Source organism: Pteronotus mesoamericanus, unplaced genomic scaffold (genome assembly GCF_021234165.1).
Source record: "Pteronotus mesoamericanus isolate MK-2021 breed Mesoamerican mustached bat unplaced genomic scaffold, CSHL_Meso_final scaffold_54, whole genome shotgun sequence".
In the NCBI taxonomy this organism is placed as follows: Eukaryota; Metazoa; Chordata; class Mammalia; order Chiroptera; family Mormoopidae; genus Pteronotus; species Pteronotus mesoamericanus.
In genome coordinates this window covers 62,608,850-62,634,622 of record NW_026555321.1, presented here as the reverse complement: position 1 = coordinate 62,634,622, position 25,773 = coordinate 62,608,850, and the positions used below count along the sequence as shown (strand labels likewise).

Genomic DNA, 25,773 nt, shown 5'->3' with positions numbered 1-25,773 from the left:
ATCTGTGGAACAGCATTGAGCATACCAAGGTGTAATGGGAGTTGGGGGGAAGAAATAACATAAGAAATAGTAGCTGAACACTTCCTGTATTTTACCAAAAGAAAAGATCAACCTGTAGACCTAAGGATTCCCATAAAACCCAGGGCAAATGAAGAGAACCACGCTTAGACACTTCATAATCAAACTGTTGGGAAAGTCTAAAGCAACAAGATAATATGGTTTATCTCATATAGTGGAGCAATATAATTAATTAACAGTGGACTTCTCAGAAACAGCAAAAGACAGGAAGACATTTAAAAATGTGGAAAGACAAGAAACTGTCAATGAATGCTACATCCTTCAGAGGGAGGACAAAAAACATATTACTAGCCAAACTACCTGCAAAAAAAGGTTACAAGACAGTCCTAAAGGCTAAAAGGAAATGATACCAGACAATAACTCAAACCCACTGGAGTTTGAGGGAGAAATAAGTCTACTGGAAGAAATAAAGAATATTGGAAACAAATGTGGGTAAGTTTTTACATGAGCTCTTAAGTATATTTTTCTATTGGAAGACTATGTAAAGCAATTATAACACTTGGATTTATAGTATATATAGATGTGATATGTGAAAAAATAGCATAAAGTTGGAAGAGGGAAATAGAGCTATATTGTAGCAACTTATTTTACCAAGTTAATACTGATCTAAAGACAACTGATAAATTAAAATGCATATGGTAATCATAGTTAAAAAGTCAACAGCAGGTTCCACTTCTGGAATCGAGCATGCGGAACTCTGCTGTCCTGTTTCCCAGCAAAACAACCCTAACTGCCAAAGATTTTAAAACACCCATTTACAGTCTGAAAATTGCCCTAAGAGCATATAGCAAATAAAGACATTTATTGAATAGGACTTACTAAATCTCCATCGATAGCAAAAGCTTGAGGCTCCAAACTATATCCATCTCCCATCACTTGCTCAGCCTGAAGGAAATTCCATGGTGGATTGTGACCAAGGAGATGGGTTTCCCCACTGCTCAGCTCCATCAGTCAAGTCACCAGGCTGGGCAGGCTGACAGCCTTTCTCACAAGCTTGAAGAACCAGCAAGACTCAAGTTACTACAATCAGCAATGAAAGCAAGGACATAATAATGAGATGGGAGGAAACTTTGGGACTTGATGACTACGTTGATTATCTTGATAACTTCATGACATTACATTGAATAAATATGTGCATGTTTTACATGTCAATGTACCTAAATAAAGTGGTTTAAAAAGAAATCCATTGGCAATGTCATCAAAAAGAAAGTTATTAGGTTAAATTTAACAAAAGAAGGGCAAATCAAAACAGTTGGAAAGATACTCATGGGTTAGAAGACATTGTTGATATGGTTATTCTCCCAAATTTATCTAAGGATTCAAGTGCAATCCCTATCAAAACCCCAACTAGCTTGTTTGCATAAGTTTCTAAAATGATCCTAAAATTCAAAGAAATTAAAGAGACCTAAAGTAGCCAAAACCATGCTGAAAAAGGAAAATAAAGTTGAGAACCGCACATTACTGATTTCCAAACTTAATAGACCAGTAACCGAGAGACTATGTTACTGGTACAAAGATAGACGTGCAGGTCCATGGGATTCAATAGTCGGGAAATAACCCGTTCGGCCGGGGGTCGGGGGCCACCCTGATGGGGCCCGATAGAGCTGTGAGCTGTGGAACTCTAGCTCTGCGTACAAGACGGGGAGGGCCTGGAAAGGCCCTGGCTCCGCCCCCTCCTTCAGGCTCCACCTACTTTTTCCGCCCCACCCCACCCCCCCCCCGCCGCTAGTGCGTCTCCCAGCAACCGTGCCTGGCGTCACTTCCTGCCATTTAAACTCGGCCTCGGCGGGGTGCACTCCGGGGATGGCGGCGGCCGAGCCCGGGAGCTCTGGGCAGGGGGCGCCGCAGGCCCAGGCGCAGGGCCACCGGCCGCCCCCCTCGTCTCCCGCTCCGCCACCGCAGCTCGGGGGCCCGGCAGGCGGGAGCAGCCGGCACGAGAAGAGCCTGGGGTTGCTCACCGCGAAGTTCGTGTCGCTGCTGCAGGAGGCGCAGGACGGCGTGCTGGACCTCAAGGCGGTGAGCGCGCCACCGAGGGACGCAGGGGGCGGGGGCAGAACCGGCGGGGGGAGGGGATGCTGGCCCTGCGCCTGACCCGCCGCGTGGCCACTGCCCGGCCCGCGCTCCACAAAGAGCCGCTTTCCGCCGCGCGTCGGGCCCGCATTCTGGGATCACCGCTGTTGAGACTCGGTGGTTTCCATGGGCCGTTCTGATGGCCACCGTGCGCGCCTTGTTCAAAACAAAAACAAAAGCTATTTAACCACCCATTCCGGATGAAACAAGGAAAAACTGTGACCCCCTCAGCTCTTCCCCATTAAAATAATGGTTAACAAAATCCTCTCCGTCGTCCGCTTTTCATGGTCCAGCGGTTGTGGGGGACAGTTGATGTGTAACTTCGTTCGGCAACGGTCACAGATCTCTTAAGGTAGGGTTCACCAGGTCACGAGAAGGGCTCTTCTCTTCCTTTGAAGTCGCTTGTGTCGTTGGGGCACACCCCGTCCTGGGCTCTAGCTCAGGTCCTTTACATGACTACGTGCACGGAATGTCTGCGGTAACACACAGTGACCTGACCCCCCCAGCCAGAGTTTGCCAGGATGCATCGAGGGACACAAGGGGACCACCGCATTGAAAAGTCACCAAGCGCCAGGATTAAGTAAGAACCGGGCTGTAAACACACGAATGACACAAAGTACTAAGCGATCAGCCACAGTCTGCATATGTCCCCCAGACACTGTCCTTAGCCAGAGCTAACACCTAGCCTTGTACCCGCACCCAGAGGAGCCCAGGAAGCCCACCTGGCTGGACGGTGTGACTGTGGCCATGGGAGTATCCTGGGACCTGAGATTGCCTTGGGTGGCGTGTCTTCAGGTCCTCTCTTCCCTGGGTGTCCTCGGTGTTCAGTTAAGTGGCTGTGTCTTGGCTCTGTCTCTGCTATGAACAATTGCATGTGTGTTTTGCATTGGGTGGTGGTCTTGAGGATCCCACCTATGCAAATTCCTGTTCTCATTTCCCACAGCCCCTTCCTTCCCTAAATGACTGTGCTGCAAATACACCGTAATAAAATGGTCATGAACTAAAATGCATTGTTTAAAAAATTTCACAGATAGTCATGAGGATGTTACAAAAACACAACTTAAAAACTGCTGTTGAAAATGAAGAAATTCAGTTGTATCCTGTGACTTGAGTAAAAGGAATATGGCAAATTTGGGGTTTTCCAGAAAAAAAAGAACTCTGAGAACTGCCTTTCTGGGTTTCTCCCTCCACTGGCCTGGGGATATGACACAGCTGAGCCCCGTGTGCCTTTGGATTCTTTGGCTTCCTTGTGTTTCATGAAATTGCTCTTTGGAGTCACAGGGCCAATGAACAGAAAGTGCATTTGATATTTATTCACAGTTTCCTAAAAGTTCAGAGGTTTCTGCAATAACATTGTCTTAGTAATGATTTTTATTTCTAGAGAGCATTCATTCTTTTTCACATATGTATGAAAAAATACATCATTTATTTACATATATTTTTCATTCACTTACATATATATGTAAAATCTTACATTGAAATCTTCCCAGTGATGTTTCTTACTGTGCACCATAGGAAAACATCATTAACGCATTTTGTTTTGTTTATCATTAACACATTTTTGACAGTACATTTCCTCTAATGTAAAATTATAAAATCACATTTTTGTCTTACATTTTTACTTTTGGGGGGTCTGTTTTCATCATGAGTTACTGACACTTTTGAGTTATATACTTGGTATTTTTTAAGAGGCTGTTAGAGAAGCATCATTTTTTGTGAATATCGTGAATATGAAAATTATATCAACCTTCACATCCACGTATCTTGGATACCATAAAATATCCGAGACCACATGGATGTTGTTTCTTTTCTAATTTCTTACATATACAGTACTACTGAAAAATAAGGAACACAGTGCTATATCTTAGCAATGCATTTCTTGAGTTAAGACAATAAAAATGGAGTTCCATTGTAAAAGCTATTCAGTCTATTAAAAACCAAGAAATAAAAATTGGAACAAATTTAAAGCACATGCATTTCAAAAATCGTGAGTCCAGAGGTAAGGAATACACTGACTATGTTTCTAGGAGAGATTCCTGTGGGCCCAAGTACTCAGTTGGAGTTAAAATACATAATATGCTGCTTCTTGGGGGAGCCTTTGTGTCCTTGAAGTAAGGTATTTCTTGGGTTTTAACTTCCTATCTGATAATGCCCTCTGCCTTTTCAACTCAAAGCACATAGCAGCCTCTTCCAGGAACTCTTTTCTCATTGGCTTCCACCTCACCTCTTTTTTCTACGAGACTATTTAATTTTTTAAGCCTCGTTGTACAATGTGTCACCACAGTCCCAAGTCTTAGACATGTATACAATTTTTTGTTACTGTTTATTATTTTCAAATGAATAAGTAGAAATGAAGATGTTCCTTTTTCAGACCATTTCATACACTCCAGGTGAAAGCACCTGTGGATCAGTGGCACCTGAATTGCTTCTTCAGGGCAGTTATATAGATGGGGAACTTTTGACTGTGCACATATTTACTTAAAGTCTTTTTAAAAGTATGGAAGCCCATTTGAAAATGTTTTGCCACAAATGTATTTCACAAATGTATAAGTAATGCCAAATTCTGCCTGGGTGGGTATTCATTAACTTCCTGAATTTGTTTCCTATAAAACAGAATGATAGGTACTTTACAAAGCAGTTGTGACCATTTAGAATTAGGTAACCTCTATGAAAGATCTATAATGATTACCCCTACTGGCTTATAAAGGTTCTATATTAATTATCTGTAACTGTTTGAAATTATTTAAAATTCTGAGATAGACATAGTACACTGTAGGGCACAGTTGAAAATGAGTTCACTTGGGTTTTTTGAAATTCTCAGTAAAATATTTCATGAGTGGCTCAGTTGGTTGGTGCACCCGTCCTGTACACCAGAAAGGTGGGTTTGATTCCCAGTCAGGGCACATACCTGGGTAGAGGGTTCAGTACTCTCAGGAGGCAGCTGACCCATGTTTCTCACATCCGTGTCTGTCTCTGTCTCTCTCTTCTCCCTCCCTATGCCCTCTCTCCCTTTCTCTCCCTCCCTCCCTCCCTCTCTTTCTAAAAATCAATAAACATAACCTCTGTTGAGGATTTAAAATACATACATACATACTTTTTGTTTGTTTGTTTATTTCATGAGCAGTCTTGCTGTGTTACTTGGGATCCTACCACCTTACTTCCCAGGCTGTCACTTCATATGTGTGTGTATGTAACAAACTGGTTGTATGCAGTGTCTTTTGCATGTTTGTGGGTTTGGATGCCGGCCTTTCTTGCAGTCACGTTGTTTGTGATGCCCAGCAGCCCAAACACTGAGAGCACATGTACTGACAGCTGTAATCCCAGAGTAGAACAGCCAACCTGCACAGCAAATGGAGAACCTGAGAGACAGGGTGTTTCCCTAGTTACTCTTTCATGTTCAGGACCTCATGCCATCAGAACATCCTTGGGTAAATGAGCAGCAATTAATCCTAAGCAAATAAAGTGCAGAAGGGACAAAGCCCTGTTCAGCACTTGTAAGGAAACTCATCTCTTAATTTTTTTGTCTTGCCCGACTCCTAGCAGCGTCCTGGCTTGAATTTTGTTCCACCTATGTATGCATCACTTTGCTCACCATCGGTGACACTATTAGAACAGGATTTAATGTTTGGAGGGGAAATCTATTCCCCCTGAGGGTTACATTTGCTTGTGTATTTTCCTGAAAAAGAGTTGGTGTGGTACAATTAGGTGCTTCTGTCATGGCTGTATAAGTCAAACCCTGTAACAGCAAATACAGCCTTTGTTAAGCAAACCTGAAGCACATGACTGTGGCAGTGTGGGAAGAGCATATGCCACTCTGCCCTGAGCACCCCTCATCAGTATCCAGGACCATCTCCCAAGGCTGGAGGAAACCAGTGATGCTGGGATGTCAGTGCAGCTCACCGCCAAGCAGCAAGGGGCCCAGCATTCCTTCTGCTGCTCTCTCTTGCTCCTGCAGGGGAATTTCATAGTCTCCTCCTTTCTCAGCCATTACCTCCCCTCCCCCTTCATTGCATGCCCACTGATAAGAAAATATAAATCTACCACATGGAGATGTCCTACCTCTCCCTACCTGCCTACCATCCTACCTGCACCTTTGTTGAAAAAATACTTCCTGGAGAGACCCCACAGTTCCCTACAGCTGCTGCCCAAGAGCCCCTGGTATTGTTCATCTTTTACCCCAGTTTTCTGATACCTCTTCTCCATTAAGACTTTGAGTTTTGTTACTTGCCCCAACAGCTGTGACATGGACCCCAGTGGTCCTTCCAGAGTCATCTCCAGGGATTACGTGTCAGTGCTCCTGACTCCCTCACAGCAGCTCCTGATGCAGTTACCTTCTTTCACTCTTCCCTTGGCTTCCAGGACCCCTCCCTCCTTTTCTGACTTTAGGGCCAGCTGTCCCTTGTTTCCTCCAGTTGACCTTTGGACACCTTGGCATGCCCTGCTCCAACCTGCTCCAAGGCTGATGTGGCTGCTAATGTGCAAGCCTCTTGCAAGTCCTGTCCAAGCGGTGTGCTCTTGGGCATACATGTTGGCCATTTATATGCTTATGTGCTTAAAGAGTATTTAGGAAATAATGTTGAGTTTTGGAAATCAAGGGTTAAATTTGTTAGTTGTTAAGGAGTAAGAAATTTTAAAAATTGAGCTAAAAGCGATATTTGATGGCTCTTCGCCTAATGACCTAGGACAGCTCTTGTGGTCTGGTTCATGCAGACATGTCCTGGTGCTCTAAACAGTGAACCGTTGTTGGGTGGCCATAGTGCTGCTATGTCTAAGGTCTTAGATGCAGATGACCCAGCAGCCTGGGAGCCCCGGGCTCCCTCTCAAGGGACCTCATCAGAGGAAAGTGAGAAACGTACCCACAACTCCAATTTTTACAGTTAACTCTGCAGTGACTACTGCTCTTCAGGAAAACAGCCTCATGCTATACAACCGAAACTCTTGTGAAGATAGATACACAGAAAGCGATTGCTGAGCATGAGAGAAGAGAGAACCAGTGAGACCAGGCCCGGTCCTAGTTATAATTGTCTAGGTCAAAGAGCCTCGCTTCCAGTTCTCCCTTGTCTCTGCCACATCCTGCCTACTCTCCTGTCCACTGTTTGAGGCATGGATCCCCTCCCTGAAGATCTGAGTGACTGGGTAGGAGTAACCTGGACATTTTGGTGGCACAACAAATGGATTGCTAGGACCAATGTTGCACGCACAGGTTCCAGATGCCTGTGAGGTGAACTGTTGGTCACACTTGCTCCCGTAGAGGGAGGGTCCAGCTTGCAAAACTGGGTTTTATAAGAGCTGCTTTTTTATAGAATCAAGAAAGCAGTGATGTCCTGGGATGGCTGATAACCAATACATGAGGCTCAGTGCCATTCATTAACTTAGATAACTTGCTAAATGTTGTCAGTAAGAACACAAAGTTGTTTTTTCATGACTGCCATGAATCTGAGGATGTGACTGCATATTGAGGTAGGCTTTTGCCTAATCCACTCTGAAAATGAGCTGTGAGGGCTCCCTTCTTTCAGTTTCCATTCATTTGCTTAGGGAACAGGTGTGAGAAATGTGAGTGACAACTAGTTGGAGGAACTGTCAGCATTCCTGAATTCAGTCACAACTTGAGTATTTTTGTTGAGCTTGTCAAATGTGAGTGAGAGTACCAAGCTCTTGTATACCATTTGCTGGTGCCATCTCAGACTAGAGCTTGACTTCTTGTTGATTCGATACCGTTTGTCTGGTTTTCACTGTGAGTGTAAAAAATGCTGATAATGTATTTCAGGGTTTTACCATGCGTGCATTCATCCTTCAGAATCCCCCCCCTCCCCCCGCAAATATGTTGACTGAATTATTTTAAAACTTGCTGAGATATAATTGTTCAAAGTTTCCCAAGAAAAATTGAAGCTGTCTTTAGACAAGACTTTATGGACAAAGAAATGAGATAGGATTTGAAAGGGTCAGCAGTTTGCATCACCCAGGATTAGTCCATAATATGATATGAAGTGTTCTCACTGTTCTTTCATTTCTGTGGGCTTTGTGTCCTGACCTTGTTATTTTCTTTCCATTTCAACATCTGCAGCTTTTTAAACTGAATAATTTCTGTGATCTTCCCAGAGTGTGAGAGCTGCTTTTGAATACACCCAGCTCTTTTTCCTAACAGCTGTGTGGGTCAGATCTGGGATTGGGCTCTCTTGCTGTGAACTTAATAACCAAAGTTTTGGGCTTTAAAATATGAATTTTAATTTATGTTATTGGTCTTTGTTTCCCTCTGTCCTTTTTTCTTTAAAACAGGCTGCAGATACTTTGGCTGTGAGGCAAAAAAGAAGAATTTATGATATCACCAATGTCTTAGAAGGAATTGACCTGATTGAGAAAAAGTCAAAAAATAGCATCCAATGGAAGTGAGTTATAAATCAGTGCTCTATTCTAAAACCCTGCTTTTTCTTCCTAGTGTTCTATAAAATCCAACTTTTCCACTGTTTGTCTCTCCTAAGTCCTCTGGTCACATACTGGGACCCACTTTTCCCAGGACCTGCCTCTCAGGGCTTCTGTGTGTGTCCCTGTGTATTGCTCCTGAGTTAGGCCATTCCCTTGCTCTCTGCTGTTTAATTTATACTCTTCAAATTCAAATCATAATTCTCCCTTAAGCCCTCATTTGGCACACCCTGCACATTGCTTCGTGTTCTTATTCCCTCTCTGCCTAAGTGTTTGTCAGCCCGTTAACTAATATAAACTCCTTGCGAGGAGGAACTACATATTAATATATAGAGAAATGGACCTTATAAGTAATAATTGATCAAAATACATGTCCTGTTAACTGTGGTATGGTTATACAATATGTTTGAATGTGACAAATATTTTCTGTTTTGCAAATTTGTTCCCTTTGGCCATCATTTTTTTTTTCTTTAGTCAAAATCCCACCCAAATATTTAAAGGTTATAAGTTGTTTTATCTGTATCTCAGTGTAACTGTGAGATGTCCAAGTGTGACTAGCCATGATATCTTTTTGGTGCATCTGTCACAAGCCTGACTTTCCAGGTAACAAAAACCACTCTAAAACATTGAGAATTTTTGTAATTTCATTCTTCTTGCCAAAAAATAATCTAAGCAAACACGTTCAAAGGTATGGTATTTAATTTTTTAATCCTTGAGTTTTAGAAGAGTGTAAAGATCTTTGTCCTGAATACATTGCTAATTAAGTCAATCTTATTGCTATAAAAATCAAGTGATGTTAACCTAGGTCTGATGTGAGCATGTTGATTCTCACCTGTTTTTAAGAGGTGTAGGTGCTGGCTGCAACACGAAAGAGGTCCTGGAGAGACTGCGAGATCTCAAAGCTGAGATTGAGGACCTGGAACTGAAGGAAAGAGAACTGGATCAGCAGAAGTCATGGCTTCAGCAGAGCATCAAAAATGTGATGGGTGATTCTATTAATAATAGATATCCTTTTCCATAACTTACATGTGCACGTACAGCCAGAGAGGACATGTTACCTGACATTCTTCCAGGTAGAACATTGGGTAGTTTGTTGTAATGTTTTTAGAGATTTAAGTTTAGGAAGTAAATATAACAATTTTATGCTTCTAATAATTTAAATATTTTACCTTTTTTAGTTATATAGTCTATTTAGTAATACCATTCCTGTGCTGCATTGAGAAAAACAATTTCATCTACTTTTGGTCTACCCATTGATAGGATGTGATACACAAGCCAGTATGCTCAGTGGGACGGTGAACTTTAGATGTCATTGTGAGTGCATAGGTTATTAAATCATTGTGTTCCATGTTCTGAAGTGGTAGTCAGCAACTCTCAAAGTTTTGAAAAATTAATGTTGGTTGGAAAATGAAATATCATGGGCCTTGAAATCAATCCAGGATACTTTCAGCCTGATATTAACTCAAGATGGGAGGGCTGGTTCCAAGGCCAGTGTGTCTGTCATATTCGGAAAGATGAGCGATACACTTCATGTTCCTTATAATCGCTGTTCTCTTGGGTATCTGAAGCTCATGATTTGTGAGCATACCTGTGCTCTATGGAACATTTAACTGCATCGATTTTGTGCCCTCATGAGCATCTGACTAAGGTATACAATTATGTTTTATGTTGTCTTGTCCTCCATGCTCAAGTCCTCGATGTTACTTGTTATTTTCTTTCTATGGGTCAGAGCTCCTTAAGTTCTGTAACAGTGGGTTTTCAAGATGGGCGCTATGATGGATCCCCAAGATTCAAAACCCATTGAACTAGCTAATCTTGGGCTTTGCTGCACTGCTTTCCAAGGTTCTGGTCACTCCCAGTTCCCCAAATTGCAGCCTAAGAAAGTTCTGGATTTGGTGGCTTCTGTGGTTGTGGCTTCCTTTTCCCCATCAGTATCCTTCCCCCAGAAGCCTGTCTCCCTTGATGAATAGGTTTTCCATCTATCTCGCAAGGGCCCTCAGATGTTACAGAAATCTAAAGTGGCTTCTTCTCAGAGCCCAGAATGGGCCTTCCTTTTGGGGACCTTTGGTTGGTTGTCTTTAGTTTTTCAGACTGAAGATTTCTTTTTAATCTGACCATGGGTGAGAGCCCCACAAGCATTTGTCATTTTGTTTATTTTGGCCTCAGATTATCTTAATGGAAACGCCTATACCTTGATACAAATGTTGTTCCTTAACTCTTAGGACAGTACGTTTTCCTATGTAACTCATGAGGACATCTGCAATTGCTTTAACGGTAAGTACGTTCTTCCTCTGCTCAACCTGTTTACTGCAGTGAATCAGAATCCCTTGTGCTCACTGGTTGTTATTGTCAGGAGTGGACATCTCATGTCACTTTGCAGTGTGCCATATTTGTAGGCCACTCACATTTCTGTTTCCGTGACAGTAACTGCTTTTCACAGGTCCATCACTGTCTGCATTGATAGCAATAAACTGGGTGGGAGGGGCAGCAGCCCAGTGAGAGCAGGATGAAGCAACAATAGTCTCAGTCACAGTTTCACAGTTAGTGATGGAACTTGAACTTGAACAGGGTGCTCATCAGCTCTGTTTATGAAACTGCAACAAGTGTGCTGGTCACAAATGGAATACAGAGAAAGCATGAGGACTCTTAGGGAATCGGTTTATAACCAAGAAAACTGTTCCTCACCCCATTCACCCTGTCTTGTGATCTCCCCAGAAATGAAAACATATTGGACTAATAGCTGAAAGGGCGGGGCTGTGTTCCTGTAATTGTATCTAACACAAGTAAATGAAACTGTGCATGCACATTTTATTTAATCATGCCTCTCAAGAGCACAACATCACTGACTTTGCGGGCAGAGGTGTGGCTGTTGCTCCACTTGGCTACCACCGGGGAAGTCTTCTTAGTCTTCCCCAGAGACAGCTGTAGAATTTGGCTTCACAAGTAAGTTCATGTAAGCTCAAGATTTCAGTGTGTCACACTTTACCCTGATGCCCCCAGTCATTTACGTAGTTTAAATATTTCAGGTAAACAGTGTGATTTAATTGAGGTTAAAAGGTTTCTAGGGTCTCAAACTTAACATGAGACTAAGTGAAAGCAAAATTAATTTGAGGTGAACTTGTTAATGACAATAGATCTAACACTGAGAGTTTACCCTGTTCTGAGGTCTAATGCATATATGACCTCATCCTCAGAACAATCCTATGCAGTAAGTTATATTCGCTAGGAATCCATGCCTGAGCCTAGGGTTTGAACCCAGGCATTCTTACTCCAGGGTCCACCTTGTTGCCATTCTATTCCTGGATTGATAGTATTTTCTAAAATTTAAAAATCTTTATTTTTTTTGACAGGTGACACACTTTTGGCCATTCAGGCACCTTCTGGTACACAGCTGGAGGTTCCTATTCCAGAAATGGTACATTGGGGACTTGTTACAATGGACCTGCTGTCTCAAGAGACACAAATGTGTTTTCTTTCACCGAACATAAGCTAATTATGTGTGAACACTATCAGGTTGTCTGTTTGAGGATATTGATACTAAATTTGTGTGTCTTCATTAGTTTAGTAAAATTGTAGACATAACTGAATGAATTATGTAACATTTTATTTTTAATTTGATTTATTTGGCTACAGGATATCAAGGTATGAGTCAAGATATAATAAATAACCTTAAAACATCAAAAAAATCAGTTTAAGTATATCTGTAACTGATGTACCAATCCTGACTGAGGAAGGCGTTTGATTTAAATATTAACAATATATTGCTTTAAGTTGGGCCTTTTTGAAAACACTTTTTGCTTATTGAGTCAAATATACTTATTGACTCTGCAATATATGTTTCATGATTTAATTTTGGATTCAGAGTTCCTAAAATTGATTTGAAAGCTGTACCAAACAAAGAAGAGGATAGAAAAAGATAGTAACTGTCATCCACTTTCCTGTCCCAGCTACTCTGGAAGTTTGTGTTTAGGCAATTATATGATTGGATTCTGAAGCCTCAGGATGCAGATAACCTTTTAAAATACAGGGGTGGTGCACTTATGTGTCTGTAGGAAAATCAGTGTTTTTTATGCTTACTGAGTGGAAAACAGAGTTTGAATTGTGAAATGTTTGTCATTAAACAAATCATGTTGAGGTGACCACATCCACAGCGGCCTGCAACCGGGATGGTGTTCACACATAGAAAGAATGTGAGGAGTAATGATTACATTAAAATGGAAGCTTGCTACAGTTCTACAACTGAGAGCTTTTGATGCTGTTTTTGAAAAAAGCTTACTTTCAGGGGCAGGTGGCTTAGAGCCTTAATATTGAGCCCTACTCTTGGTCTCCACTCTTGTGTCTTGACTTACTGATTCTCTTTTGTTGTGCAAATTTAGCTAGTCCCTGGTAGCTTCATCTCATTTTTAATGTCAATATTTATTCATTTGGTTATACTTAAAAACTTCAAGGGTCAGAATGGACAGAAGAAATACCAGATCAACCTAAAGAGTCACTCGGGCCCCATCCACGTACTGCTTATAAATAAAGAGTCCAGTTCGTCTCACCCCGTGGTTTTTCCGGTCCCCCCACCAGACGACCTCACACAGCCCTCTTCTCAGCCCTCGACTCCCCGGACTCCACACAAGCCCAGCCAGGCCACTCGGAGCCCCTCTGGGCAGCCCACATCTGAAAGAGACCAGGTCCCCCAGCACGTGCCGGCCTCAGACTTAGCTTCAGGTGGGCCCAGAGCCTTTGTTTTAGAAAGTCATTGGTTGTCATGTGACTCTATTATCTGATACAGGAGGCAAATAGCTTAGTTTAATCAATACATATTAGTATCTTAATATGTCCAGCATGGGGACAAGTTTTATGAGGGAAATTTTAAAATATTTTCTTTTTTATATACATATTAAGATCTTATTTATTTTTAGAGAGAGGGGAACGGAGCGGGAGAGAGAGAAACATCCATGTACAAGAGATACATCGATTGGTTGCCTCTCACACGCCCTGAACTGGGGACCTGGCCTGAAACCCAGGCATGTGCCCTGACTGGGAATCGAACCAGCCAACTTTTCAGTTCTCAGGCTGGCACTCAGTCCACTGAGCCACACCAGCCAAGGCTATATTATTTATTATTAAATATTTTATTGTAATTACATGTATTATCATATGTTTTTTAGTTATTACTGCAGATTTAAGATACATTTTTTACACACACCATCCAATTGTATATTCAGAAACATACAATGTATAGAATGTAATGTTGTTGAATCTGTATATAGAACTATAAATACTCAGCAAGGGTATACTGTTTAGTGGATCTAAAGCTCAGTTTTCTTTGGGATTCCATTCTCAGAAGTAGCCAGAACCCCTGTTACTATTTACACGTCTACATTTTATCTGAGGTTTACTTTGTACAGCTATCTCTCTTAGTACCTTGAGGATAAATTATTGACATGTACTCTAACCACCTTGAAGAACAGTCGGGCTATAGAGCATGCAGTGACATAATGCCTCCTCTTCCTTCATTCTTCATTGTTTTACTTGTATCTGGAAAGCATACCTGCTCAGTAAAGGACAATACCTGTCTAGACAGAGTGCTGCAGATTATTCCAAGCTGCACTGTACAGAGTTTTATTTGTACCTTGGGACTTGTCTTGGGTTGTGGCAGGAGACTGCTATCCTGGCTGTCCATGGGACTGCAGGGTGAAGCTGTAAGGGTCCGACAGCACGTGGAGTGTCACTCAGCATTGTGCTCCCAAACCCTCCCTCCTGTGCTGTCAGAATTTCTACATTAGATCACGAGGGTCATGACAGAAAGTCTGGTCCTTAAAAAACCTGTCCTCTAAGTATAATCTAATGGGGATGAAGAAGGCAAGCAAGCTTTTTAAGACTTAACTCAGATCCAGTTAGTATATCACTTCCAAAGCATTCAAAAAATTCTGAGCAGTTTCTATATATGATTTTGTATTTGGAAGTAGTAAGGAAAGTAATTTGGGGCTAGATTGAAGAGGGCTTTGAATGTAAGACTGAGTGAGGAGGTAGTGGATAGCCAGTGAGGGTCTGTGACCAGAGAAGTGGTCTGTGGAGGAATGCACAGTGCGCCGACCGCCATGGGACATGGTTAGGGAGAAGGTGCCCAGGAAGCGGAGGGCATAGGTACTTGTGCAGCTGTGAGAACATTAAAGCCAAAGTACCATCGTGACAGTGGGCACAGAAAGAGAAATGAATGCATGAGAAATACTGTTTAGGCAAAATAAGTACTACATGATGTGTGAGATCTGGAGATAAAGCTAACAGGAGGAACAGAAAGTGACAATTTAAGGTCAGGTGATGGAGAATTACAGCACCACTGACTGTAAAACCCAGGAGTCTGTTTTGGGAGGAGGTTGATTTTGGTCTACATCTTGAGTTCGGAAGTCTAAAACCAAACAGAGTAGGTGTGAATGAAAGTATCTTTCCACAAAGTTCTAGTATGTTACTTTATGCTGTTAATGAAGCTGCTGCTCTTTTAATATACTTAATATATACTGTGTTGAAATACAACAGCCTTTACTATTACAGAAATGTCACAAAATGTTTATCACGTTTCTCTTTCCAACAGGATCTGTTAGTGGGGATATCATTGATGAATTGATGTCTTCTGATGGTAAGTAATTTAAAATTTTACTACCTACCTTATAATTAATACATTTTTCTGGAATTTATAAATGGCACATCATTTATTGTTTACTTAATATACAAGGAAAAGTCATAAAAACATTCTCCTTTAATGTTTTAAGAGTAAATCATAGGCATCCTCTTGCATTTGTCTTTGCCTGCGTTTCAAGGGAAGACTCCATGAGGGTACACTTACCCTACACTGAATAAACTTCTAAGCTGGTGGCACAGTAGCCCTTTCATTCCTCAAGAATCTGGCCAAGAACTGTAAAATTATATAAGTGCACAAGTAATCAGTCTGAAAACCCAGTTTTGTGCCCTGGCTCCTGTGACTTGGTTGGAGTGTCATCCCATAGACAAAGATCATGGGTTTTGATCACCAGTTGGGGCGCATATGAAAAGGTAACCCATCAATGTTTCTGTATCTCTCCTTTCCTCTCTAAAAGCAATGAAAAAATGTCCTTGGGTGAGGGGGAACAGAACAGCTTTGTAAGTTACCCCCGCTACTGCAGGACATGAACTGCACTGTTCCTGACACAGGCCATATCATCATATAATACAAAATCCTTCCTAAAAATCAACAGCTACAATATTGTAATTATTTCAGTGATAACTCTCTTGGTTTCACCTTTCTATAAGTTCTTAGATTTAGAGTTCTGGCCCCTAACAACTACAGCCGAGACCTGGGAAGGAGCAGCCGTTAAGTTAGCAAATGGAACCGTAACCACTTCGATTCCTTCAACATTTCTAAAGAAATTATTAATTTCTTCACAATTATTGAGTCTACCAACACAATTATTAAACTAATTCTAGTTCCTTATTCTGTTTTCAAAGTAGTAGTTCATTTAGCAGATCAGAGAAACTACTTGGACCCATGTTGTTGAATGATGTTATTTTAGTGGCAAGTTCAACCAGTAAAAATTTTAACCTATTTCTCAAGCTTATGCTTATAATCAATGCATAAATTATCTTTCAAAACACACACTAAACAAATCGTTAATTCAGTCTTTACTTTTCCTAGTGTATATTTTAAATTCTTGCATAACATAGAAACCATAATTAAATGGATGGCTTTATGTTTTGTGCATTAGAAGCTGTTGTTAACCCTGAACTTGTGCTTTGTTTGCAGTGTTTCCTCTCCTCCGGCTCTCTCCCACCCCAGCAGATGACTACAGCTTTAATTTAGACGATAATGAAGGAGTGTGTGACCTGTTTGACGTCCAGATACTAAATTATTAGATTCAGTGGAAACCTGGGACTATTATCTACCTCTAACTATGTAATATTGTAGACTTCCTAATAACCTAAGTATTTATAATGAACGTAATACTTGTTTAGTTCACTGATTTTTAAGTCTTCTTTCCTAGTACTTTCTCTCTTACTTCACAAAACTTCAACCATGAACAGAAAGGGCTCTATTGCTTCAGGGTAAAGTGGTTTAATACCCACCCACGCCCCACCCTCGAGAAACTGCATTCTGAGACTTCAACTTTTCTTACAATTCTGACTCCTGTTTTTTAACTCTTTGAGAGGAAAGTTAAAAGTAGACTTAAATTAAGGTCATCAAAAACGAAAATGTTGGCCAAGGGCTCATTACTTATATGTGTTACGCTTTTACTGCCAGAAAACTTTCGGTATTTCTGTGTGCTCCAATCCAGACAGACATTCACTGCCATAAAAGTATAAAGTGAAGGGGTGTAGACTAAGATATAGTCAGTTTCCGTGAACAGAGTTTGTGAAGTGCCTTCTGTTTTAGCACTTTAAGTTTATCACGTTTGGTTGACTTCTGACATTCCACTTTCCTAGATTATAGGAAAGATGTTTATGTAGTTCGTTTTTAAAATGTGCCAATGCCTGTACATTAACAAGATTTTTAAAAATAAAATTGTATAGAACATTTAATTTATTGGTGTTTTGGGGGAATTTGATGCATCACCAGTGCATTACAACTGAGCCATTAATCTAGTAGCTTCTTCAACATTAACTGGTTCGTTTTCATGACACTGCTGAGGAATCTGGAGGGAGGAAAGAATTATACAGTAGTTAAAAATTTTGATAAGAATAGTGGACAAAATGACATATAATCTATTATCCAATTTAATTTCTTCTAGTCATACCTTTGGACATAGAACAGTAAGTTGTCATGTTTATACTCAATGTTTTATGAATATGCTGTATATACTGTACAGCCACATATCCCAGAGAGCCAAGCACTAAAAATTGCATGCAACTTACAGGTTAGGAAATTTGGGATTTAATTTATTAGTCTTTAGTTTAGTTAAAAGAAGTGATTTCTACCTACCAGCTGTTTCTGCAGAGATTCGAGGGAAAGGCCTTTTGAGAAGTGAGCAAGCTCCTTCTGTATATCAACAAAAGCTTTATTCATTCTGTTAACTTTTTCATCATTCACAATGTTTATCTTTTAAAAAAAGGAAAAGAACATTAATCCACAATCTGCTGACCATTAAAGTTAAAATATATTCAACCTCAATTTAACTTTTTTAAGGCTAAAATCTAAAAAAACTTAACTGTACCAATTTGCAGGGATAATTCACACTAAAACTATTGGTCTTATTGGGAAATTTTAGACAAAAGTTTCTATTTAAAAAAAAAAAAAAATTATGTGGAATATCCATACCTTGATTTCACTGGTACACAAAGACCAAAGTAGGGACCACACTCTAGACAGAGCTGTCATCTCTCACCCGTGAAACAAGCAGCCTGGATCCCATGCTTAGTGTCCTGCTAGCAGTACCTCTCAGCCCCTCCTTGACTGCCTTGATGGAAGTCCCTGGCAATCTGAGGCCAACCATCTGGCAGCCCCTCTCTGTTAAACCTGAACAGTAGGATAGCGGTCCTGTTCTTGCTGTTCCCAAGCCATTTCTCCTTCAAAACTCAGCTTCTGTGTACCTGTTACCCCCCTCCCTTCCCACTGTCGCCTGCCATCTCCAGGATTACTTGTTCCTTCATGAAAGTTGTTGAACCTCAGCTCACTGACCTCTCAGACCTGGCATCACTACTTTGTGGCTTCAACAAAAACCTAAGGCCTCAACATCTCTCCAGGTCCCCATCTCCTGTCCTCGTTAACCTATTCACAATTCTTAAAATTTCACTAAACTTTGATTATTTTTCACTTTCCTACCCACCCTCACTTTTCCCTTTAGCCAGCACAAATCCCATGACTATTATTTCATCAGTCACTTAATTTTCCTTAACTTCTCTGCCTTAGCTATATTTGTTTGGCAACCTAGTTAACCATCATACTTTAATGAGCCTAAAACTGAAGCCATAGAAAATCATAATTGGGTGATTGGCTTCCCTTTAAATCCATGGCCACAAACCAACCAATTTACCATTTTACATGGTGCCTGGCATCCTTATGCCATCCCCTCATAAGTTAGGCTAACTTCTGAGAAAACACCACCTCCAGGCTGCCTACCCGCAGACTTCCCTCTCTTTGCCATTTCCCACCAGCATACGTGAGGCTTCCAGCACTTCCATCTAGTGAAATAATATTCAAGGCCTTGCTGTCCTCTGCCTGGAATACACTGCTCCCAGCGCCTCCTGGCTCTGCATCACTACTAGCTCCTTATCCCTCAGGTCTTGGCTCCAGTGTCAACTCTGAAGACAGTTCTATGTAAAATTGTCACTCCAAAGCCCCATCATATCACCCAGCTTTATTTCCTTTATAGCATTTCCAAAGTCATAAAACTGCTTGATCAAAAAGCTGAACTCAGTTCATGAAAACTGAAAAATGTTACATTTCAATGGATTATTATGATAATTACCAAGTCTTGAAGAGCTGCCACCATATACTATTTAAGCTTGAAAACATTTTCTTGAGGAACCTACAATATCTTGATGAAGAAATTTCCCATTTCCCAAATATTTTGAGTAAAAACAAAGAAGATAAACTTTTCAAAATCTGCATTTTAAGAAATAAAATATTGTATCTTCATTTGACAGGTTCTTGAATATGTACGAGTTCAGAGGTAAGAACTGGTTCTGATACCAGGTTTGTTTTGGTTTTTTTTTTTTTTTTCTGTACTCCAATAACACTCTCAAACTGTTACATGGAGCTTCACACATTTGTAATGAATTTTTTTTCTTTTTGTACATTTGGATTCAAGAAAGAGATGTTATTTTTCTCCATATTTTTAAACAAATGTTTAAAATCCTCTTGCCCATGCAGAAAGGGCTAAGAACCTGTTTTAAATAAAAGCATTCAGTTTCTCAGTAGCTTAACCATTATGCTTTGCTTGTAGACATTAAAGTGAGGTTGCTTAATACTCACCTTCTTAAGATTAGTGGTAACTGGTTTTGCTTTACTCTTAACCTTAAAGTTTTTTTGGCTGGCTATGTGAAATACATTCCTGGACTTCTGCCCTTTTCGTTTGTTCTTGGCCATTGTCTAGAAAAGAAAGAAAAGGCCATAGCTGGTGTGGTTCAGTGGATTGAGTGCCTGCCTGCGAACCAAAAGGTTGCTGGTTTCATTCCTACTCAGGGCACATGCCTGGGTTGTGGGCAAGGTCCCCAGTAGTGGGTGCTCAAGAGGCAGCCACCCATTGATGTTTCCCTCTCTTCCTTCCCCTCTCTAAAAATAACTAAAATCTTTAAAAAAAGAAAGATAAAAGGAGCTCAAGCTGCCCGCATTTATGACTATAAATCGATTTAAGTTTTTAGAGTAAAGGGACCAATTAAAATCTAAGAAATTCTATCTTACGGCTGATTATTTTTAAAGTTGCTGTATATATTAAATTATCTCCATGTCTTTTGCCACCTTTACATTTTCTGCTGTTGGAGTGCAGAGTAGGTATCTAATTCTTTTCTGTATCTCCAGCACCTGGCCCATTGAAGATGCCACAATCACTTCTGCTGGTTGAATTATTAACATCAACACAATAAGACTGATTCCCTTCTTTTTATTCTTGTCTACTTGCCCCGCTTCCTCTCCACTGTGCCCTTCCTCAAAATCAGTCATTAATCTTGCACTTCCTACCTCCCCTTCCCTTAAACTACTTTCATGACTTTCAGGTCACCCTTCTGTGAATGGCTCTTGCCTTGAAACTTCAGACAGATATTCTTTGTTCTATAGCCAAACGTGCACTAAGCCTGTAAATTCAACCTTACATCTCTCCAATGTTTTTAACAATGCACATGAACAATCTTTAAAATATTAGTAAAGATTTGCTAGGTGTACCATGCTTATGTTTTGTGTGCTTTGACTAATTTAATCCTCATAACACTTTGTGGAAGATACTGTTTATCCCCATCCTACAAACTTAAAAACAAAATTAATGCAAAGGGAAGTTAATGTGCCCATTATCACACTGGGCATAATCAGGGAATGCCAAGAATCAAAGCTAGACCTAGTAGCCTCTCCTGTACAGGAAGGGGCATAAGTAGGTTTACAGCTCTAAGTATGTGACACAGTTTATTCTTGTGTTATTTATTAATTATTGTATTACTTTCCATACAGGCAACTAAACCTACCTTTGGCCAACCTTACTTAAATTAAAATGCAATAAAAAGTATGACATAATATTTACTCAGTTACTGCTACAGTCCCTAGGTCTATTTGGTTAAACCACTGGCTGGGCAAACTATACCTACAGAGCAAATCACGTCAGGTACCTGTCTTTGTAAAAGTTTTATTAGAATATAGCTATGTCCATTCAATTGTGTATTGTCTATGGATGCTTTCCTGCTACAATTGTGTCCCACAAAGCCTAAAGTATTTACTATCTAGCTTTTTACAGAAAGATTGCTCACCCCTGGCTTGAGCCACATGCATTCAAGTCTATCCAGCATTATCTACGACATGAACCTTCCAATATTAAAAACAGTGACGGCTCCTCCAGGGCACAAGAAGCAATTTGCTCTGTCCTTACTGATGGTACCTAGGATCCAGCATACATCTGTCACACTCTCCCCTGCTACCTCTCCATATTGCATCCACCTGCTCTGCATATTGTTCTCTGAAGATACCTGAACATCCTGGCTTCCTTCCCTTTGCTCACATTGTCTCTCTCAAGTTTACATCCCCCACGTCTGACCTCAGGCAACTACGTAACAGCAACGCTTTTGACCCCAATAGTACTTAAAAATAATGAACACGATAAAAAAATACATTAATATAGAAGAAACAACATACACATAATAAATTCCCCCAAATTAAATGATCTACAATCCTTCCAATAGTAAATAAAATCCAACCAATTATCTAGTACTCATTAATCAATTACTATATACCAGATGTGGCACAGACAAGTAATGATAGGTGCTGTCAAAGGCAGGTTCGTGGAGGTAATACTCTCTTGGGGGGGGGGCGGGGGCAGGGAATATCACTGGCAACCACGTGTAAACCATGATGACAACAGACACTAAAAAAACTGGTCCCAAGCCCAGGGCTGATTCCCACCCGCCGGCACGCCGCCGAAAAGGGCTTCCAGAGAGAGCGCGGCGAATCCGGATCCCGGGCTGCAGCGGTGCGAGGCCCGCCAGCCCTGTCCCAGCCCCAAAACTACCCACCACCTTCTCCCGAAGCAGACTTCTGACATACTCACAGAACCGCCCTAGTTCCCGGTAACAGGAAGGATCCAGGAAGTTCTAGGAGAGATAGCCAATTAAGCTTCCTCTCTTATATTTGGTTCCACCCACCAAGCAGAGCTCAGTCCATAAAGCGAAGTCTCATTCGTGAATCAGCTCGTGGACAGACAAGCTCCGCCCACAGAGCGGGCTTCCCACAGTCTAAATGAAACCCTGCCCATCAACGTAATAGATATGTTTCCGTCCTTCAGCAAGTTCCCGCCTCCTGACGTAGTCCCGCCCCCAGGGCCCTTTCTCGTTTCCGGGCACTGTAACTGAGCTCGCAACACCCCGCCCCTAGAGTGAAGACCCGCCCACCATGGGAAGTCCCGCCCCCAGTTCCCCAGGTCTTCGCGTTAGGAACGCCTCCTCGTCACCGAGCGGGGAAGACTTCACCCGAGCAGTGGTCCCCGCCCGCTGCTCCGGCGGTGTCTTCGCTCCCAGGTGGGGGGACTTACATACACCCCAGGTGGTGTCTACGCGCGAGGAGCCGCAGTGTTTTTGGGGGGAGTGGTTTCCTTCAAAGCAACCTATGGAACAGGGAAGGGTGCAGGGCGATATGAAGATGCTGTCAAACGAGGATCAGGGAGCATCAGAAACGCAGAGGAAACACGTCTGCCTTCAGGCTGTGTATTTACAGACTTCCCACTTAAGACCTCTAGGTTGACTTTTCTAGGAAAGTGATCCCGTGCTTCCAAGATCATCTCTGCATTAAAGTGTCACGTATTTCCCTAATTCCTTTTTGCCGTCGTAGAAAAAAAGCCAGGTTTCAAACAAATGTATACGTACTGACATTTCTATGTCATTTTAAATAGAAAACAGTTAACCATTTGTAGTGAAGGGAAATGACTTCCGCAGGACGCAGATCTCAGGCGTTAGCTGTTCACTCTGCATTTTCTTTCTTTCGTTCTTCCTCTTCTTTTTTTTTAATGCTTTACAGTTGTTCCAGTTATTTTTCTCTTGGCCCCACTCCACCCAGCTCGCCCCCTACTTCCACAGTCAACCCCAACCCCGTTGTCCATGTCTATGTGTCTTTCATATATGTTTCTTGACTAACCCCTTCATCTTATTTCAAACAGCCCCTTTTCTCCTCCCCTATTACTACTGTCAGTCTATTCTGTGATTCTATGCCTCTGGTTCTATTTTGCTCATTAATTTATTTTGTTCATTAGGTTCCTCTTATAAGTGAGATCATATGGTATTTTTCTTTCACCAACTGGCTTGTTTCACTTAGCATGATAGCCTCCAGTTCCATTCATGCTGTTACAAAAGGTAGGAATTCTTTCTGCTGCATAGTATTCCATTGTGTAAATGTACCAGTTTTTAATCCACTCAGAAGAACTTATGCACCCCTATGTTCATAGCAGCACTATTTACAGTAGCCAAGAGTTGGAATCACTCTGCATTTTCTATAATTCAAATGTCACACGACCTGTATGTCTGCTTGTCTGCAATCATCCATGCAGTCCGCCAGGTCTCTTACTCTGTCACGTTTGTATCTCACCCAGGGTTCCGTATTTCCAGTGCACAGAGCTGTGACATAACATTTGCTCAATGAGAGAAAATTCCCTGATGTGTAAAAAGCAAGGATTGTAGCCAGTACATGGAAAATGATTCTAAAGTGACAAAGTACCTAGAGGAACACTTCTTTTTATCTCTGTTCCTTGAAGCAATGGGTGCTCCACAAATGTGTTTCAATTTAAAGAAGCAGATTTTATCCAGAGTAATCTCCTGGCTGAATACCTAGAAATCCCAAACCTGAAATAATGACAGTCACCAAAGACATATGTAATAACTGAAGGTTGGAAATGGTCAAATATATATCACAAAGGCCATAAAAATATTTATAGGGTACATGAAGTCCTTCACATTTTATGATGCTTGGTTAAAATGAAAGTAAAGGTTTAAAAAGGACAGGAATTGTGAAACAGCACGTACATGTTTAAAACCCAGAAAACTGGCAAGGACAAAGAATGGTGTTTGTTATTAAACTGGGATTTAACACTCTAAATTTCAGCAATGTTTAAAGAAAAAAAAAAAGGATGCTGTGCTTTGTAATTATCAAGTTTAGTTGATAAGTAAACATTCAAGCTTTCTAAAGCTCAACAGTGATTTTGTTTTTCAGTTAAAATTGTTAGTTTTCACAGACCAAAGTTGACAGTTTTTGACTCTCTGTGGTGTGTTTTAGAACCCTTTTGTGCTAAAATTTTGCTAAGAATTACATGGGTGGCCATACTATGATTAAATACAACCAGAAACAAACATTTGGATCCTTAAAAACTTCTTTTTCTCCTTTTGAATTAGAAAAGTCATGGAGTCATTTAGAAATTTGGAAATACAGAAAAGCATAAAGAAGAAATGCACCACCAGCCATGATGGGGTTCTGATCCCACTCACTATCATCTTTGTCTCACCTGGATTGTTGTAATGGCTTCCTAGCTGGTTCCTCTGCTTTCATCTCTACCCAGCCCAGCAGCTAGAGGAGTTGTGCTGAAAAGGTGGTCAGATCATGTCATTCCTCAGCTCCAAACTTTCGATGTTCCCACATCACTCAGAATAAAACCCAAAGCACTTACAAGGGCCTGTAGCTCTGTGGCCAGCTCTGTGGTCCCCTCGGGCACACCACCCCCCACTGCTTTCTTACTCTCCTGTAATCATGGCAGGTATGTTCCTGCTTCTGGACCACCTGCCTGGGGCATTGACCCCTAAATGTCTGCAAGGCTCCTCCCTCACCTCTCAGGTCTTATTTCAAAGGGCATCTTTTCAGAGAGGGCTTCATGACTACCTCTGTAAAATCAAGGATCCTCCTATTCCCCAACCTGCTTCCTGCTATGCCATTATTATCATATACCATAGTTTATTTATTTTGCTTATTATCTCTCTTCTGCTAGAATGTAAGCTCCATAAAGGCAGAGCTTTCCTATCTGGTTTTGTTTGCAGCTGTATTTGTTTTCTAAAGTGTAACAAATCACGCAAAAATTGAATTGCTCAAAACAGCAGTCATTATTTATTATCTCATGATTCTGTGGGGATGGACTTTGGGAGGGGCTTGTCTGGATGGGTCTGGTTCAGATCTTTCATGAGGTTTCAGTTAGATGTTGGCTGGGTTGCAGGCTTCTGAAGGCTCAGCTGGGGCTGGGGATCGGCTAGCCAAGCACATAGCTCAGGGCTGCAGCTGGTGCTGGCCACTGCCAGGTACCTGACTCCTCTCCAGGAGGACCTCTCTGCAGGCCTGCATGTCCCCATGAAGTGGAAGCAGACAGCCCCCAGACTGAGGATCCAAAAGAGGAAGACACTGCAATGTCTCTAGTGACCAGGACTCAGAAGTCACACACTGTCACTTTGCCAGTCTGATTCAGGGAGGAAGGAGATGCCACAAGGGGCTGGCTGTGCAACTGCACCATCCCCTGTGTCAGAAACAGTGCCAGCACATAAAGAGATCCCAACAAACACGTTTGAACAATGAAGATATTCCACCACTCAGATTTTGAAAAACAGATTTCTTTGCAGCCTTTTCTTCTTAGCAAATATACTATGTTGTTAATTAAAAATGAGAATTATTCTCTAGATAAAAATTTATAATTTATAAATATAAATATAAACAATTGTTAAGTATATTTTTAAATGCAATATTTCATGTCTTTCTAAAGTCACGTCTTTTTGATATACAATAAGTTATTTCAACTCTCTTATCATTTGCATTTCTGTTTCTAGATTTTTTTCTATTATAATTTCATTGTGATGAACATCCTTTCACATAAAGCTTTGTAAGCATCCCCTAATATTTTCTTGGGGAGCACATCTGAGAATAAGATCTAAGGTTATGAACACTTACAATACAGCAATAGAATGATGCTGACTTACTTATTGAAGCCAAGGAATAATTGACTAAATTCTTTGACAGCTGGATTCTTTTGGCCTGAATTATCTGGACTTTTCAATATTGTTCTGCTGTCAATACAATTTCACTTCCTTTTA

At 41.1% G+C, this 25,773-nt stretch overlaps 2 protein-coding genes across 5 annotated transcripts; one reads left to right on the top strand and one right to left on the bottom strand.

Annotated features, from left to right (window-relative positions):
• Positions 1–1,881: 1,881 nt before the first annotated feature.
• Positions 1,882–16,992, top strand: E2F5 (E2F transcription factor 5). The gene is made up of 8 exons (XM_054595132.1): positions 1,882–2,094; positions 8,425–8,534; positions 9,412–9,573; positions 10,799–10,842; positions 11,919–11,983; positions 13,017–13,284; positions 15,152–15,196; positions 16,337–16,992. The coding sequence occupies exons 1-8, from the start codon at positions 1,882–1,884 to the stop codon at positions 16,444–16,446; spliced, it is 1,017 nt and encodes a 338-aa protein (XP_054451107.1). The 3' UTR covers positions 16,447–16,992.
• An 85-nt stretch (positions 16,993–17,077) lies between these two features.
• On the bottom strand, positions 17,078–21,909 carry RBIS (ribosomal biogenesis factor). 4 transcript variants are annotated; one of them, XM_054595133.1, is made up of 4 exons: positions 21,774–21,909; positions 19,502–19,618; positions 17,510–17,626; positions 17,078–17,222 (listed from the first exon to the last, which is right to left on the bottom strand). In XM_054595133.1, the coding sequence occupies exons 2-4, from the start codon at positions 19,613–19,615 to the stop codon at positions 17,151–17,153; spliced, it is 303 nt and encodes a 100-aa protein (XP_054451108.1). In that variant the 5' UTR covers positions 19,616–19,618; positions 21,774–21,909; the 3' UTR covers positions 17,078–17,150. The 4 variants fall into 4 exon arrangements, with proteins under 4 accessions (XP_054451108.1, XP_054451109.1, XP_054451110.1 ...); XM_054595134.1 differs by having other exon boundaries at positions 21,770–21,839; XM_054595135.1 differs by lacking the exon at positions 21,774–21,909 and adding an exon at positions 21,629–21,649.
• Between the last annotated feature and the right edge of the window lie 3,864 nt (positions 21,910–25,773).

Excerpts from the sequence above, each read along its gene's own strand:
- E2F5 (XM_054595132.1), top strand. The coding sequence starts at position 1,882 with ATGGCGGCGGCCGAGCCCGGGAGCTCTGGGCAGGGGGCGCCGCAGGCC. Across the intron at positions 10,843-11,918 it reads CATCTGCAATTGCTTTAACG|GTGACACACTTTTGGCCATT; the intron begins GTAAGTACGTTC and ends TTTTTTTGACAG. Across the intron at positions 11,984-13,016 it reads AGGTTCCTATTCCAGAAATG|GGTCAGAATGGACAGAAGAA; the intron begins GTACATTGGGGA and ends AAAAACTTCAAG.
- RBIS (XM_054595133.1), bottom strand. The coding sequence starts at position 19,615 with ATGGCCAAGAACAAACGAAAAGGGCAGAAGTCCAGGAATGTATTTCAC. Across the intron at positions 17,627-19,501 it reads TTACCACTAATCTTAAGAAG|ATAAACATTGTGAATGATGA; the intron begins GTGAGTATTAAG and ends TTTTTTTAAAAG. Across the intron at positions 17,223-17,509 it reads AATCTCTGCAGAAACAGCTG|ATTCCTCAGCAGTGTCATGA; the intron begins GTAGGTAGAAAT and ends TCCTCCCTCCAG.